The sequence below is a fragment of the Malania oleifera genome, chromosome 6, assembly GCF_029873635.1.
Source record: "Malania oleifera isolate guangnan ecotype guangnan chromosome 6, ASM2987363v1, whole genome shotgun sequence".
In the NCBI taxonomy this organism is placed as follows: domain Eukaryota; kingdom Viridiplantae; phylum Streptophyta; class Magnoliopsida; order Santalales; family Ximeniaceae; genus Malania; species Malania oleifera.
The window spans coordinates 3861396-3880171 of record NC_080422.1 but is presented as its reverse complement, the minus strand read 5'-3'; the positions used below and the strand labels follow the sequence as shown (position 1 = coordinate 3880171).

General features: G+C 32.5%; 1 protein-coding gene across 1 annotated transcript; it reads right to left on the bottom strand.

The window, feature by feature from the left end:
* Positions 1 to 207: 207 nt before the first annotated feature.
* On the bottom strand, positions 208 to 11273 carry LOC131158197 (beta-amylase 1, chloroplastic-like). The gene is made up of 4 exons (XM_058112884.1): positions 10539 to 11273; positions 1690 to 1900; positions 1493 to 1609; positions 208 to 1320 (listed from the first exon to the last, which is right to left on the bottom strand). The coding sequence occupies exons 1-4, from the start codon at positions 11039 to 11041 to the stop codon at positions 529 to 531; spliced, it is 1623 nt and encodes a 540-aa protein (XP_057968867.1). The 5' UTR covers positions 11042 to 11273; the 3' UTR covers positions 208 to 528.
* Positions 11274 to 18776: the final 7503 nt, after the last annotated feature.

Below are 18776 nucleotides of genomic sequence, written 5' to 3'. Positions count from 1 at the left end.
ACTACCAGAGCTAGGAATTTAATACACAAAATATTATAGGCTATGTGCAATTTTCTGAAGTGAGTAAAGTGCAAGTTCAAAATTTTTAGGGATAGTGTATTACTCCTATCACTAGTCTTTAATAAATAGCATGTTCGTATTGCAAAATAGAATGAAATTAAAAAGAACTGGGATGAACGTTTAAATAGAAGGGGTGACCAAATCAAGTAATGAATTTCATTTCATTTCCTTCAATTTTATTCCATTTCTATGCATGTATGGTAAGTTTAGTGATGAAATTATTCCATCATCATTAGAAAGATGCAAATGTTGATTCAAAGCCAACCACTTTCAAAATATGGGGAAGGCATTACAGCAAAGAAAATTTTCCCATCAAACAAGAAGGGAAAATGAAAAACAATAAAAAGGTGATGACTACACATTGCACAACAGCAGAGTAGAAGCCGCCAAATCAGGCACTGATACACAACAACAGAGGGCAGTGCTGATACAAAACTGGCTTCTGATAGCGCAGATAAGATTGCTTCTTCAGTGACATGCAAATGCGATTCCAATTTTTGAAGCGCCAGATGCATAGGACATGCATGAATCACCACCAAAGGCAACAGTGGCTCGAACAAAACTGGCATCAGACATCTGCCTCACGAAACGAGTAAAACGAATCCAGTGGTTGTACTGGAAAAGGTTTTTGTCCATCCTCACGAAGTTGAATGAAAAGGATGGCCTTTCTAGACCATTTGAGTAGAACTTTGACACCTTCAGCACCCGATGAAACGATTCATCATCAAGATAACCTGGAGAATTTTCACCTTCCAGGGGTATCTCACAAATCCTGGCAGCCAGAAGAAGCTGTTTAAGGAAACCTTCTGGGCTGCCAAGTGGGTTTGTTTGTTTGTCTTCTGCATCTTGCTTGTCAAAGCCCGTACAGCACAATGTAAACCCATACCTACCAAACATTCGGGCAATTGGAAGGTATCCATCTCTAGTTGATGTATTGTAATAACCAGCGGTCAACTCGGATGGATGAGATTTTTTACCATAATGCCAGTGTACCCTGGCAACTTTCGCTGATAAATTAACTTCAGTACCCCAGAAGATGGTATCCGCTTCCTTGCATAACCTCTCTCCATGAAGAATTAGCATTCGTGAGTACCATTCAAGAAAAAACTTACTGTATGGTGTACTCCAATAACTGTCACTTCTGGAAAATTCAGTTTCTTTGGGATTGTGCATCAAGTTGCCAGCACCAACAGTACCTCCGTTTCCCCATTCACACCTTTCAATTTCACTGGAACAAGCATTCAGTGATGCAAGCATATACTGGCAAGTCCAAAGAGGAAATTAAATCATTATAAGAAATGAAGTAGAAGTCCCAGATTCAGTTACATGAATGACCAGCTATGAGAGGAAAGATGGTCAGTGAAACCTCCTCCATGCATGTGCAAAGCTTTAACTGCAAGCCTATAAAGAAAAGCAGGCTTTTGCTGCATACCTTATCATAGCACTGGAACTCTCCAAGTTCATGAGGGTGCCAAGCCCATGCCAGCTTCTGAAAAGGGTGTGAAGGATATCTTAATTCACCAGCAGGGCCCATCCCAACTTGAATCCCCTGAAAACTGAAACAATTAACACTGAAAAAAATATAATGATTTTAAAAATCAAGTCCAGACATACACACCGCCAACTTACTGTTATCACAACACCAAGAGAAGGTTTAAAAGTGTCTCTAAAACTCCTCATGAAATCTGCATATGCTAGAAGTGGCGATCGTCCCCGCAAAACAGGCAAGAGGTCACATCCTATCGAAATGTATTCAAAGTTCCTTCTTCCAAATCTGTCAGAATGTGCTAAATCTGGATCTTTATCCATCTCTTCACGCACCCAACAAGGAAGAGGAATCCTTCAAGTAAACAAAAGTTTCAGAGCCAACAGCTAACAAAAAAGCAAAATTTGGAGAGATAAAGCCAATAAACCCTATAGATTTCAAATATGAAGCAATGGCCTTAAGTTTCTACAAAATTGTTGCAATTTCTGTGGAACTTTTTGCTTTCCACCACCCTTGAAATCAGAATGACAGTCAATTTCCATTTGACAAAATTTTCATCAAAACTTCCATAAATCACCCAAAATTTATTAACATCTCAAATTTTCAGTGAAAATTTTCAAAATTGTAACTATACAGTAAAATTTCCTTGAAATTCAAACTTGAGATTCAAAACCCAAATTGAAATTCTCACTTACTTTATCATTTTTTTTTATTGAAAATAAATATTAATACAAGAAGGTAATGAATTATAGGCTTTCATACTTTCAAAACTATATGAAAAATTAAATTTAGATACAAGCTACAATATTTTACTTGACCATTTATGTCCAAATTATCTGTATTTGTAGATAAAAAACAATATTGTTCGCTAATTTGTGAATTTCATTATAACAATATTTTTTTATAGAATTCATTTATATCAATATGGCAATTGTATTACTGTTATTGAAACTTATACACAAGATACCTATTATGGAAGTATTTTATTCATAATATTCTGGTACTAAATCTTGCTTTATATGACTATTAATAATTCCTAAATTTTCATAAAAGAAGTCCATGCTTTAATACTAATATACATAACCGTTTAAAATGGAAATTGAAATAAGCATTGACAGCAAAATTTCCATAATTGTGAAGCCCTAAAATTTTAGTAAAATAAAAATTTGAGATCTTGTCAATGAAGCAAGGCAAACTCTCATTTCAAACAAAACTCAAAGCATAATATGGGCCACAGTGACACCAAACAAGAAGGGACTAACACAATCATTATCTTGGCACCTATTACGGCACAGATGTTGATCACATAATCTAGAACTCGAGCTTCATGAGATTCCTCTCACTCTGGAAAATTAATAAGGGAAGAAAATGTCACAATTGTCATTAGATAAAAATAAATGGACCATAAGTGCACATATAGGGAAGTGCATCAGAAAATCAAAATAGAAAATTCTATAAACAAAAAGTGAAAATTGTAAAAACTATCCATAGAAAATGTGCAGAAACCATGAAGTTCAAAAATGTGTGGAAACCATAGTTACCACAAAATACTAACACCTTAGTGAACCACGAATAGGTACGAAAAACATGGTACATATTTGTTCTAGAATGCTAAATGCCTAAATCTAACAATCCAAAGTTCTAATTCAATATTTTTCCCATACCATATTTTTTATTAGTTAAAGTGGGGATTATCACATTGTAATTCTATTTTTGGTCATTATAATTCTACTTCAACAAAGAAAATGGCTTCTAGATTTAGAAACATCTCAACATCATCTCAAGAATACACAAGAGCCATTACACATTTGTCACCAATATATGCATAAAAGTATACTCCAAACATTCCACATTTTAGAGCATGCGCTGTACCACAATCCCGTTCCACAAACCAGATGTTCAATGTTCTATGTAGCATTGGCAGAAACCATAAAACTTCAGACACTTGAATAGAACTGTTTAATGCCTTGTGGTAAAAGGCAAAACAGTACTTTCAACACCTAGCAGTGCATTCAGTGGCGCCATGCTTAGCTGGTCCATCAACCGCTCAACCTATGCCCTAGGCAGTTGTTGGTAACAGTATGTGTGAAAAATGCACAGCAAACATGCAATGGGTGCTTAAGCAGTTGCTTTACATCTCTTGTTGGATTATACACTCAAATATTGAAGTCGCTTGAAGCAGAGTGAACCCTCAGCCACATGATCCTCATTCAAAAACTATATAGGCCAGAATCAACATGATTTGAAGATGTTAGACCACATAAATTATAAAGCTACAGCAATGGCCCATAATCATGCAATAAATAGAACCTTTCACCAAGTAGGTGCAGGTGAGTAAGATGATAAGACCCACAAACTAGAGGATGTGTTCAACAATTCACTGCTAGAAAAGATTAACAGTAAAGACAAATTACTCCACGCAAAGAATCAACATGATCTAAGCATGGAAGTGAGACAAACCAATTTGTCATCACATCTAGTTTTCTACCATGCACGTGTAAATTAGATTTTATTTTTTTAGAGAAGTGTGAAAATTAGAAATTGTTCGCAGAGTGTACAATTTGTACATTTTGAACGTGTTAACTTGTACTTGGGCAATAACTGCTCCCCAGCTCTATAGAAAAGAAAAGTTTCAATATTAAATTAATCAACTTATAAAAGGCACATGCTTAGGTCACTATAGAAGCATTAACCAGATTAAGACATTGCAAAATGGAGCAACTACTAGTGTAAATGCAATTGAATGAGAGAGAAATAAAGCCTGGTCACATCAAGCTATTATCAAGAGCCAGTTAAAGATGAACTTGTTGGTTATTTTTAGAAAAAGATTTTTTCATGCATATCTCGCTTTAAATTGATGGAAGTAGAGTACTATTGATTACAAGTTAGCTAACAAAGGGTTGCTTTAAAATTCTTTTAAGACCAAGACAACATGCATAAAATGGAACTTTAGTTGTACAGCAAATAAAAAAAACCAACAATTGAAAATTTAAAATTAGGAGGCAGAACTCACCTGATAGTCATTGTTCGAATTATCTGGATAGAAAGTGATGGATGAGGATAGTTCTTCGAGATATGATTGTCACTTACCCATTAAGGTAAAGGAAAATTTTGTAAGATGTCTCACTTCGTGAGCAGTGACCGGGTTTATAAGGACTAATATCCTCTATAAATTGAGTGTTATTTGATCCAAGATTTTGAAAGGATAGGTACTAGTCAAGAACTGGTATAAATAAATAAGAAATGAATAAAACCCATTGTTAATGGTTTTGCCAATGGAAGGATACCCAACAAAGAGTGAATGAATTCAATTGAAGTTCATAGATGGTATATCGGAAGGCCTCAAAAATCATGTCAGTTGAGCTAAAAGATATTATGAGTTGATGAAATAAGATTTGACTAGGAATATTGCCTGCCACAAAGATAAACAATGGAATGGGTAGCCAAATCTATGTAGCCAGCATGTAAACTTCGCTCATCTTTTCTCTCATTTGTGTATGCGCACACATGAGTATCAAAACTATTTCAAATGTTTTTACATTACTGGATAGATGCCCATTAGCCTAATTAATATTGGATGAATGCATTAGATGTAAACTTTCCTTAACAGAAAGATGGGTGAAATGGAATTATTAGTCTCCACGGAATCTCTTTAGGAAAGAAAAGACTCATACAAAGAAGTTTAATGGAACATGAAAGGAAAAATAGTAAAGACAAACGATGATATTACAAGCAACACGGTTGGAAGGGTAAAGAGCCAACTTGTCCAATAATATAATTTCCAACAACTGGTGGTCTTGTAGTAGCACGTGCTGTAAATATATCAACTGAAAATAGTTTAGGAATAGCTGTCACTAGGAGGCTCAACTGCTCAAGTATCCATTAGACGTGTCAAGGTTAAGTTTATTCCTCACAACATACATCAGTAACATGAGATGTATGCAATAGAATGCAGACAAGAAAGGATAGAAAACATGTAGACAAAACCAAGCGACGGAACATGAGGAAGAAAACCAATACAATTAAATAAAAAAGAATAACAGCACTGAGAATTTTGAAATAAAATCCATATAAAATAGAATATCAAAATACATTTGAAATTTAAAATAATAATACAAAAGGATGAAATGACTAAGTATGAAAAGATCAGGAAAAATGCAGTCATGAAATCTAAAGAAAAAATCCCACTTAATAAAAATGCCCAAAAGAAGAATCATGCAACCATGTAAGGGTCATAAAGTTATTTCTAGAGTAGAATTTGACAACACAAAGTATATAATTGTGGCACTTGATGCATCCATCAGAATGTTGAGAAATGATGCACAAACATGCACCTGACAACTCAGCAATGAAACTTGAACAGCAAAAGGTAACAAATTTCAAACAAAAAGTGATAAAAGATAAAAAGATATTTATTATTTAATAGAATGTGTGTGTGCGAAAGGGAGCTTAGGCACAACGGTAAGGTTGTCGCCATGTGACCTTGATGGAAGTCACGGGTTCAAGGCGCGGAAATAGTCTCTTGCAAAAATGCAAGGTAAGGCTGCGTATTATAGACCCATTGTGGTCCGCCCCTTCCTCGGATCCCACATACGTGAGATTTTTGTGTACCAGACTGTCCTTTTTTTTCAAAAAAAATATATGTATGCATGTGTCTAATGTAAAACGTATAAGGTAGAAAAAGACATATATAAGCTTGCTATAGCAAAAGAAAGGGAATGCAAATATTTAGATAATGTAAAATGTATAAAGGACAAGAATGATAATGCCTTAACTAAAAAAGAAGACATAAAAGAGAGGTGCAAGAGATACTCTGATAAGCTATTTAGATAATGTAAAATGATAATGCAAATATTTAGATAATGTAAAATGTATAAAGGACAAGAATGATAATGCTTTAACTAAAGAAGAAGACATAAAAGAGAGGTGCAAGAGATACTCTGATAAGCTATTTAATGAAAATCAAACTAATTACTTGAACTTGGAACTTGGAAGTGATAAATGAGGAAAATACTAAAAGTAGGATTTACTTGCAAAATTAGAGTCCTTGAAATTCAAATGACTTCAAAAAAAAATGAAAAGTGAAAAGTTTATAAGACTAGATAAAATACCAATTTAAGTTTGGAAATGTTTAGGAGATAAAAGAAGTATATGGTTAGCAAATCTATTCTACGCAATCATAAAAACCAAGAAAATGCCAAAGGAGAGGAGGAAAAACATGTTAATACCTTTATACAAATACAAAGGAGATATTCAAAATTGTAATAACTATCGTGAAATTAAGATTATGAATCATACAATGAATCTATGAGAAATGGGTATTGAACAAAGAATAAGACTAGAAATGAGGGTTTCAGATAATCAATTTGGTTTTATGCCTGAGAGATCGACAATAGAAGTTATTTATCTTGTAAGAAGATTAATAGAAAAGTTTAGGGAAAAGAAGGACTTACATATGGTTTTTATTGACCTAGAAAAAACCCATGATAGGGTACCGAGAGAAATTCTCTGGTGGGTTTTAGAAAATAAGCAAGTTTGCAGAAAATTACTAAAATCATTAAGGATATGTATGATAGAGTAACAACTAGCATTAAGACTATAGGAGGAGAATCTAGTGATTTTCCAATCACAATAGGTGTACATCAAGGTTCTACTTTGAGTCCTTATTTTTTGCTTTAATGATTGATGAACTAACTAGAAATATCCAAAACGAGATTTCTTGTTGTATGTTGTTTGCAGGTGATATTGTCTTGATTGATGAAAGTAGGAGTGCAATGGAATCCAAGCTAGAAAATTGGAGAACCGCTTTAGAGTCTAAAGGTTTTAAGATAAATAAGATAGAATATATGAAATGTAAATTCAGTAACACAAGGAGTATTGGAGAAATTACTAGTAGATTTCAATATTTTGCATCTATTATATGAGCGGAAGGGGATATTAGAGAAAATGTAATACACAGAGTTAAACAAGTTGGGTATAATGGTGGAGTGCGTCAGGTGTGTTGTGTAATCATAGATTATCATTAAAATTGAATGGAAAGTTTTGTAAGAAGGCTAAAAGGTCAGTTATACTTCATGAATCAGAAAGTTAGGCAACTAAGAAACAAGTACAAAAAATAGAAGTTACCGCAATACAAATGTTAAGGTGGACAATTGGTATAACATTTAAAGGTAAGTTAAGAAACAAGTATATAAGCAATAAACTAGGCAAGGCACCAATTGAAAACAAGATAAAAGTGGGGCAGCTTAGATGGTTTGTCCATCCAAAGGCCTAATAGTGCACTTGTGAAGAGGAATGAGCTAGTTGTTATTTACGGTATGAAAAAGGGTAGGGATAGAGCTAAAATAACTTGCAATGAGGTAATGAGAAAGGATTTAATAGCTCTTAATCTAGTAGAGGGAAATGCTCTCAAATGAATGAATTGGCATAAAAGGATTTATATAACCAACCCACCTAGTAGGACTCAAGGTTGTTTGTTGTAGTATGTGTGTGTGTGTGTGTGTGTGCGCGCGCGCGTGTGTGCATATATTATAGGATAAGCTGTCTAAAAATATTTAAAAATTGCTTACACCCAAACCTAAAGGTGATAGGTTCAAATCACGAAAATAATCTCTCCAAGCATGGAGTTAAGACTATGAAGGGAAAACAATGTAAAAGGCAAAGGATAAGAATTCTCTTAAGATGAAGTAAAAGTCGATAAATAAATAAATAATAACAAAGTAAATTTAATAAAGCCTGCCAATCTCAGTGGAGATCCAAATAAGAAGTTCCATCAAAAAACCCTTCTAAAAAGCCCAAAGATAAGCCAAATATCATATCCTATCCCAAAGCAAAGTCTAGTACAGGTAACTAAAAAGGCCGTACCCAGTGCACAAGGCTCCCACTTTGAATGGGGTCTAGGAGAGAATGGATGAGAGGGGAAAAAAAATATCATATGATAATGGAAAAAGAAGTAGATCTCCTTAAGAAGTCTTGCTTTGGTGCTGCCAAGGCGTGCCGCTGAGGTTCCCCTTTTATATCTCCCAACCCAAGTGCAAGTGCCATATGAACCAAATCTTCTCCATGTAAAACCTGCTTGATTTAGTCAGCAAACAACCTCAACTTCAAATAGTCATCAGCTTCTCCACATTGCACTGAGCTTCCGCCTCATACGGCTCCTCTAGGGATGGAGGTAGGCCCAACTTGGCTTGCCTTGGCAATAAGCTTTGCTTTACGGGCATTAGTAATTTCTAGGGGAATCAGTAATTGCCTACCAAGTGTGCCCCATACTCGATCTCATAGATACCCAAAAGGATTATTCATGAGCCGGACGATGGAAAGGTATGAGAAAGACAGGAGAATGGAGGAGAGGGAAAAAAATATGTCATATGATAATGGGAAAAGAAGTAGATCTCCTTATTTTGTGGATCATCTCAAGTGCATCAAGCATGAAAAGGATTGTAAATTACGGGAAAATGGAAGGATTGATTACATATATTTTTTCATTAAAAAAAAAGACATATAAATTGTTAGTTTTGAAAGAAATAGCATTTTACTCATTGTTAAAAATTAAAAGCAATATGCATAATTGCCTAAGAACTCTACTACATCTTCACTTGATGTTAAAGAACTCTACTATAAATATTTCCCCAAAAATAAAAGTAGATACTAGAATCATATCTGAAGAACAACAAATTATTGATGCTCTTCTAGCACAGATGTATTAGTAGCAAATATCAATATTATACTTCTTTAGAACTATACGAATGCATTGCCAAGAGATGGGCAAGGCAAGACAATAAAAATGCATTCAATAAAACAACCAATTAATCTAGAGTCTGACTCAGCCGTAGCCTCAGCCATCAACAGTCACATTTCAGATTTCTCTTGTAGATATGTTTTTCCGCCACAACAATATGAATCCATGAGGAATATTTGCATGGAACACTGGCGCGCCGTCATTTATGCCGCCAACCAGTACCGGACGAAAGAATGGATCCCAGGTGGGTACCACATGCTGAAAAGATCGTGCATTTATCTGGTAATCGCTGGTGCAAAATTCATGTGCATAAGGTGCCACCATTCCACGTAAGTTTTTCCTTGAATCCATGTGTATAGAAATCTCATTGAACCTGCTCCGAACATGCAGTAGTAACAGAGAAGCACTTACAAAAAAAATTCAAAATTCATATATAGAACTGGCAGTTCAACAAAAACTCAACCTCACTAATAATGGTAATGATTTAACCCATTAATCAAATGTGCACATGTGAAACCTTCCAAATACTTCAATCTGCAGCATTACTATCATAGTTAATAAAAATCGAAAAGATGAATACCATATATTCATGTCAACGAGGGCGTATTTATTTATAGCATTCCATTCAGTAATTAGGTGCAAGAGATGGCATGGTGGACAGAAATAGTAAACAATAACTTGAGAGAGAGAGTGAGAGAGAGAGAGAGAATCTGAAAAATGTAAATGCTTTAGAGATTTTTTCAGTAAGTAATCAATTTATTAAGATTTTTTTCTGTAAATAAACGATTTATTAAAACAGAGGAAGAACAACATGAAAGGAAATAGCTCACAGAACACCCGGAACTACTTTGCAACAAGCCTTCCCACAAATCAACAGAAGAAAGTCAACACCATGCTAAACGAAACAATCAACTCTAAAAGAAACATAGCTTTTAACAGAGTGTAATAAATTGAGCAGAACAGTCCGAATGCATAAAAAGTCTGAGGGACTAAAATTAAACTCCATATATCACTAAACATGGGATAAACCCTATGCCGAATCAACATAAAGTGCTACCCATACAAAATAAGCCCATAGTTTTCAACTTGTTTTGTTAGAACCAACTAATGCATGACAGTCAGAGAAAATATAAATTAAATCAAATATCTCACTTAAACAGTGTGTAAAATGCTATAAATTGTAAGTCGAAGCACAGAAGGCGTTACTGATCATAAAAGAAGTCCAAAGTTTTCAACTTATTTCGTTAAACCCACCAGTGAGGATCTTCAGGTCCAGAGCCGCCCTGATGAAACGCCATTACAGCTCGAACCTTCAGTCCTAACATGCTCGCTAAGGCCACTATCTCCTGATATGGTCTCCAATCGTAAACCCTAGGCGCGTCCTTCTCCACCATCCCCCACCACACCTCCATCACCACGCCCTCAACTCCGGCGGCAACCAGCGCCCGGAACGATTGCGCCATCGCCTTCCGCCTCCGCAGCTTCCCCGCCGGCGAGACGGCGTCCGCCGGCAGCGTCACGAACACCGGCAGTCCGTCCCGGCGCTGCGGCAAGAAGCCGTGCTGGAGCTCGTCCTGGAGGTCTCCGTCGTCTGGCGTGAACGAGTCGAGGCGAGACGAGAGCGTGGCGCAACTCCGGCGTGGACGGTTAACGGCAGTGGAGGAGTAGAAGCGATGGAGGCGGGCGACGTGGGGGCCGGTGCCGGTGCAGTATAATGAAGCGAAGAAGATTGGAGCGAGAGATGCAGCCATCGCCATTGCCGGAAATGAGTTGCTAGGGTTTCCAATTCGAGGTTAACGAAGAACTCACGCAGAGAGAGAGAGAGAGAGAGAGAGAGAGAGAGCGAGAGAGAGGGAGAGCTTGTCTTCAACGTAGAAGGAGAACGGAGCCGTGAGGCCGATTGATACTTTCTCCGTCCCCGAAAAAAAATACAAAACGATTTTGCCTCCATCATCCCCTTTCAAAGCATTCATGAACCGGTGGAGTTTGGCTCTTTGTTTTATATATTTTCCATAAATATATATAATTCGAAATTAATTTTTTAAATTATTTTTTATAATTTGAAAACTAATTTTTAAAAATATTTTGGTACCATTTTAATTAGTTGTTAACATTATGTCTCTTGTTTTTAGAAAAATAAAATAAATAAATAAAACCTGCATGTACTTACTATTAATTAAAGGAAAAGTAAAATAATTTTAATTATTTTTCCTTTGGTATATTTTTAAAATTTTTCTTAATATTTTCAAATTATTATTTAGATCTTGTTTAAAAATTTAAAAATATATATATTAGAAAAAAAAAATGAAATAATTAACCTATTTTCATTATTTAAATTTTTAAAAACTGAGAAAGATAATAAAATATATAATAAATAAACGAGCAAAGTAATATTTTTTCTTACAAAATTAAAATTTTTTTGTGCACTTTTAAGTATATTAAAAATATTTTTATTCTTAACAATAACTAATTTAGCGTATAAATATAATGAAAAATATTTTTTTTCCTTTGTTAGAATAGAATTCACATTGAATCATTTGGCCTATATATAATAAAAATAATAATGGAATAGAATTGATCTTTACAATTTTACATATTTGTTATATAATTTTTCAGTCCAATATTGAAAATAAATCATTTTAGAGACAAAAATATCTTAATTTAAAAAAAAAAAACATATTAGTAAAATCAAATCAAACCGAAATTAAATTAGATTCTAGTGTAAAATTATATATTGATAACTTTAATAGGAACTCGTTAATCGACTATTAGTTAAAAATGACATGCACGAACATTTTAGTTAACAAGACATAATACATATAGAAATTTTTTATAAAAACTATTAAATTATTCTCATGAATGAATATTTTATTTAGCAAGGAATATAATTAAATATTTAATATTATTCCATTTAAAAATTAAAATTAATCTTCAAATTTAATTTTTCCGTACAAAAAGTTTACATGCAACACACTTGAATCAATCTTATAAATAACATAAATATAAAATCTCTATAAAAATAATATAAATGTACTAAATATTTCACTAAAAAAATAAAAATATACTAAATACTTTGTTCAAACAAAAATTATGTATAGATTCTAAAAAATGTAAATATTTTTGTATTAAACTCAAAAAAATTAAATTTTTAACAGTTAATTTTTATATCAATAGTTCAAATTAGAAATGATGTCTATATTGTAACGTCTCAATTTGGGTCTGTCAGGAAGTATTATGTCTTTCCTCCTCCACTTGGATACAACAGGGGGACAGGTCTTATCGGACTAATGATTGGTCCCACAGACCAACATGTGCATTTTTTAGTGTGTTTTGTCTACATTCATACACTTTTTGAGAAAACTTCCTAGAAAGTCATTCATTTCAAGATCACTCAAAATCAAGAACGCTTAACCATAGAATTCTTACAGGAAGATTTTCGAAAAGAAAGGTGCACCTCGTTAATATGGATAGTAACATCAAATCTTTGTTAAGTTTTTCTTTCACGAGGTATCACATATATAGATAAAGATCAGCGAAAGAGAGATCGAAATAGAACGACAAAAAAGTTTTATTTACTCAAAAAAATATATTTATCATTTTTTTATTATTTTTATACAATTGAGTATGAGATTGTTCGAAAATTAAATACCTTTTACTAGATCAAAAGAGACGGATTAGATAACATTGTTGGTGTATTAACCATGCAAAAACTTTTTAATATTTGAAAATATATAAATAAACAATGACAAATATGTCATTAATCTCATTCGGTACGTTAATGCCAACTATAAAATATATTAATATTTTTGTAATTGTAATACCATTCTAATTTTCGATCGAGTATTCTTCCATTGTTTTACCGTATTTATATTAATAACTTAATGCGTGACATGTGCTGGTTAATTAATTATTAAATTGTAGAAATATTATTCGGGATTTAGTAAGATTAAAATAAAACATTTAAAATTTAACTAGTTGGTGTGAAACCCCAATTAGGTAAAAAAAAAATTATAGGATTTTATAATAAAGGAATTATTTCAATCTGATTTAATTAGAAAAAAAAAAATTTTGTTCGAACATAAAATAAAAAATAAATAAATAAATTATTAAAACGGAGGGCTTAATTAATATATGTATATATAATATTATTTGTCTTTTATTAAGAGAAAGGAAACAAAAAATAAAATTAAAAATAAAAATGCAAGCAATTGACAGGTGGCTTAAAGGACAATCCTCTGCCTGCCATTTGTCATTTCTCCCTTCTTTCTCTCTTCTCTTTTCTTTCTTTTTGTTTTTTTCCTTCGTTAAACATGGCAAGTTAGGAACCACCCATTTTTTGATCATTTTTGTTAATATCTTCGAATTTAAATATTCATTTACTCCTTGAGATTTTATTTGGAACTTAAAAATATTAAAAATAAATTTTGAAATAATCTATTTTTATGTTAAATTATTGAGAAAATAAGAACAAAAAAATAAAATATAAAAAATTAATGAACAACGGTGAGATTATCATCGTGTGACTTGGAGGGCTCGGATCCAAGGCGTGGAAACAGTCTCTTGTAAAAATGTAAGGTAAGGTTGCATACTATAAATCCATTGTGATATGACCCTTCCTCAAACCTCGCATACATGGAAGCTTTGTGCACCAGGCTGCCCTTTTTTAATGAACAAATTTTTATTTTGAATTTTTAATTACATTAGAATAATTTTATTTTAGTAGTTTTAATATATAGTTGAAAATGAGGTTTTTTCATTTTATTTTCCTTTCTTTTTTTTTTCATTGATAAAATCTTTTATCTAAATGGGCCCTTAATTTTAGCCTCTATCTAATAATTTTGGGAAGTGAGAATCGAATATTGAGGAATTGTTTAATTGTGAAAAGTAGTTTTTGTTTTTTATTTTAATTTTTCAAAGAATTATAAAATGGTTAGCTATTTTATTTTATTTTTTCTTTTACAAACCTTTATATGCAATATAATAAAAAAAGTTAGCACTGTTTTTACGGGAAATAATTTGATTTTCTATCTTCAATTTTTCAAATAATTAAAAAATACAACTTTGTTTTCTAATTCTTTTAATTTGTATAGAAAAACTCCGAAAACATCTTTTATGCAGTATTTTCTAGGTTTATGATTTCTTATTTTATATTCGAAAGTACGGAATTCAGATCTCTGTATTTAGGTTGAACAAAATATAATATAAAATTATAGTATGTCTCTTTTAAATTACAAAAATACAAATCTAATTCCAAATATTACAATATACAATTTGGGAAACTAGTCATTATGTCATGTGCGTTGCACATGATCATTGTATGTGACTAATTCTACGCAAATTATTTTTTATAATTTTTAATGAGCTTTAAATATATGTTTGAAACAAATTAATAGTATATTGTCATAATTGCAGACTTAGTTATCCCTTAAAAAAAATCAAAATATATTAAAAATTTTGAGAATACAGGTAATTGTTATTCCTTATATATTTATTATTATTTTATTAAATAGTTAATAAGAAATAATTACACATTCAAACAATGAAACATTTGAAATAGTAATTCTTTATTTTTTTTTCTTATTATGAAATCATAATAAATTTCACATTATTGTTTGTTTTATGAATATAATTTTTTGTATAACTAATTATAGCTAACTTATTATATATAACTAATATATTCCTATGAATAGACATTTCGCGAACCAAACATAAGGTCATTTTACAAATATTAAAGTGTAGATATTCAAAGTTATTATAAAAATAAAAATACTTTGTTTAGAAATTATAAAATGCAAATACCAACATGAGATGCTACTATAACAACATGTAAATATAGGCACATGAAAAATCTTAAAAGATATAAGTTACGATATGTGTAATAGAGTGACTTTATAAATGTAATTTATCTAATCTTTGTTGAATTTATTTTATTTTAGGATTTTTTTTTGTTGTTTTAAAATATGAAATCTTTTTTGCTACAAAATTGTTTTTTTGTATTTCTATTAATTTGTTATACTATAGATATATGTAAATATATATATATATATATATATATATATATATATGTGAGTGATGTTAGTTTATGTTCGTTCTGTGAGCCAGCGGGGATCGTGGATGGTGAGAGTTCTCTGTGAGTCAGCGGGGATCGTAGATGGTAATGGAGATGTATCCTGGGGGTCGGGTTAGCCAAACGTCCAATTGATGCACGGAAGTCGTGTCCGCATTCCGAACTTTAGCTGATCAGCGAGACCTAGGGGAGGACGCTGATCCGTAGGTTTGGTGTCGCAGCAGAGGGTTCAAAGGGCTTGTTGGTGGCTGGAATTCCTATGTAAAAAAAAAAAAAAATACTTTTACACATTTCAAATGTAATCCAGTCTAACTTTTGTTGAATTTACTATTTATATACACACACATACACATATATAAATTATAAAAATATACTTCTTATATAGAGAAGAATCTGTTGCTTTTTTATTATAAAAAATCTCAAAATTATAAATTCTATAAAATATAAAAATTACTTCTTAAATTTGGGCATTGTTTTTTTTCTTATTAGCATATACTCATGTGCACATGGGTCCTCGACTTCAACTCTCTCACATCTTTCGTCCTTTTGCCTCCCTATTAAATAGTTTTAAAAAAATAAAAGGATTTCACTAGCCTAAGTATTGTTGCATAATCCATCCCCGCGCGAGCGCGCACATACACACACATGCTCATTTGTTAAAATTAAATAAAATAATAAATAAGAAAAGAAAATATCCTAGTATTTAAGTGAAGAAGCTTGAGTACTCATTTTATAAATTCAAAACTCTTATGTTTTTTTTTATTAGGGTTCAAGTCTTAAGGGTACATTACAACTTTTCATTTGAAATAATACACTGATATTCAAGTTAAGAAATGTTGAGGAGCGGACCATTATTTCAATGAATTAGTCAAGTATCCAAAGGATCCTAGACCACTATGTATTATTTATATGTGTGTGATATAGGTGTAATTATATGTGTGTGTGTGTATTTATATGCGTATATGTGTATTATATATATATATATATATATATATATATATAGGTATATGTTAATGTAATATTATATATACACACACATGCCTATATACATGTATCCATGCATGTATATACATCTATGTATATATGTTAGTGTAATAATATATATACACACACATGCCTATATACATGTATGTATTCATACATAACCATGCATCGAGACGCATACCAACATGCATGCATGCATCATGTCATGCATCATCATTCATCATATTCATGCATTCACACACATGCACATGTATACATGCATATTGCATGCATACATGCATCACACAAAACACATTCACACACCATATAGAAGAAAACTGGTTATTAGTGACGGTTTTAAACCGTCACGAATAATAATAAAAAATCGTCACTTATACTATTAGTTACAGTTATATCAGTATTAGTGACGGTTACAACTTTATCAGTATATCTGCGGATACTAATAATTATTAGTGATGAACAATTCAAACTGTCACTAATAATACAGTATTAGTGATGAATGCCTTCTGTCACTAATATCGTAAGACCGTCGCTATAAATCATACATATTCTCTCCTCAAATTCGTCACTAAAATAGAAGTATTAGTGACGGTGGTTAAACTGTCACTAATGTTAAGCTTTTAGTGATGGATATTAAAATTGTCACTAATAATATACTATTAGTAACGGTTGTAAAAACCGTTACTAATATCGTGCCTTTAGTAACGAATTTGAATGCAAAAAATGTTGATTATAGTAACGGTTTTAGACTTTTACTGACGGTTTATAAATCATTGCTAAAAGTTCATCCCACTATTATTAGTAATGGTTTTGCAAACCGTCACTAATACTTTGAAATAATTTTTTTTTTTTTGAAAATTCCTATAAAAATTTGTAATTACATTGTGGCATACATAAAATTAACCAGAATTAATAAAACATTCATAAATTATTCAAAATTCAAACACAAATTATTCAAATTTCAAATATATATATACACACACACACACACACAGATACAAATTGAAATTAAAAAATAAAAAATAGTTATGTTCAGGTAACAAAGAATATAGGAAAAGGCAAAATTAAAACCGTGCGCATCCGACCCGACTGAAGTGTTTGTCATCGTCGTAGTGGTGTGACAACCACAAACCCAACAAAATAATAATTATACAAGAAAATTGTAAAGACCCAAACCCAAAAAATAAGGAGCTACGAAAATTAAATAAGAAAAAGGAAAAAAGGGGATTTCAGCAAGTTTCGTTGACGAATCCCCTGCTTTCGTCGACGAAGACCCTTCTAAGGTTCGTTGCCGAAATTTAGAATGATCGAAAATTTTAGGCATAGGGTTCGTCGACAAAGTCTTTCTTTCGTCGACGAATTTGACCGGGTCAAAGGGGCTATAAATAGGATTTTGTTTGCTTCTTCATGAAGAAAACTAAATCTCTCTCTCTCTCTCTCTCTCGTCGTTCGTTGCCCATTTCGACGAACAGAAGTTACCACGAGAATCAGGGAGCGAATCTCTACAAACCTAGCAGAGTGGATTCTTGAACTTGGGAAAAAGTTAGGGTTCAGTTTTCGAGCATCTTGGGTCATTTCTCAGAAAAGTTAAGGGGATTAAGTTAATGCAGTATTTTAATGTTTTTGAACAAATGGAAATATGATTTGAGTACGTATAATTATGTTTTCAGTTATCCTTTTTAAAATCGACCGTTCAAAAGGAGTTTTTTTTTTCAAACCTAAGATATACGATATGATATTTTGAGTATAAAAGAACGGTGGAAAGTTCGATTTGATCTTACAAACCATTTATACAGTGTTCTTTTTGTTTGCCTATGGGTTATGTTTTAAATATGAGAAATTGTGTGGCAGGTGAATACTATTTTAAGAGTTATGGAAATACCAGAAATAAGAATGTTTGTGAAATACTAAACTGTTTGCGAAATGTATTGCAATTGTTTGAGATGTAGGGAGTTTTACCAGACAGCCAAGGGGCAGAGTTTTATTCAGCGGCTGAGAGCGGAGTTGTAACAGAGGGTCGAGGCCCAGTTATTAAACGACGTGAGGCTGGGGTTTATAAAATGATAAACTTTATGTGAAATGAGTTTAAAGTACATTTTTAATTACTTAAATTGCATGATATGCTCTACAAACCCTAAGTGCCTAGTTGCTATGAGCACGGTACCGTTGCTGGAGAGAGTTTCACTAGTTGACCATGTGCGCCCACACTGGACTCGAGAGTGGTGTTGGGTGATCCGGCCAATTGACCAAGGTAGAGGTGTTACCTTCCCTAGAAATACATACCAGGAAGTGGTAAGGCAATCGGATTCACAAGCAAGCTTGTGGAAGCCTGCAAATGTATTTTTTTGTTTTACATGCATGGAATAAAAATGTCTTTGGGATAGTAGGAGAAAACATACAAGCTCTCGAGGAAAGGATGGAATCTCTAGAAAATCAACTAC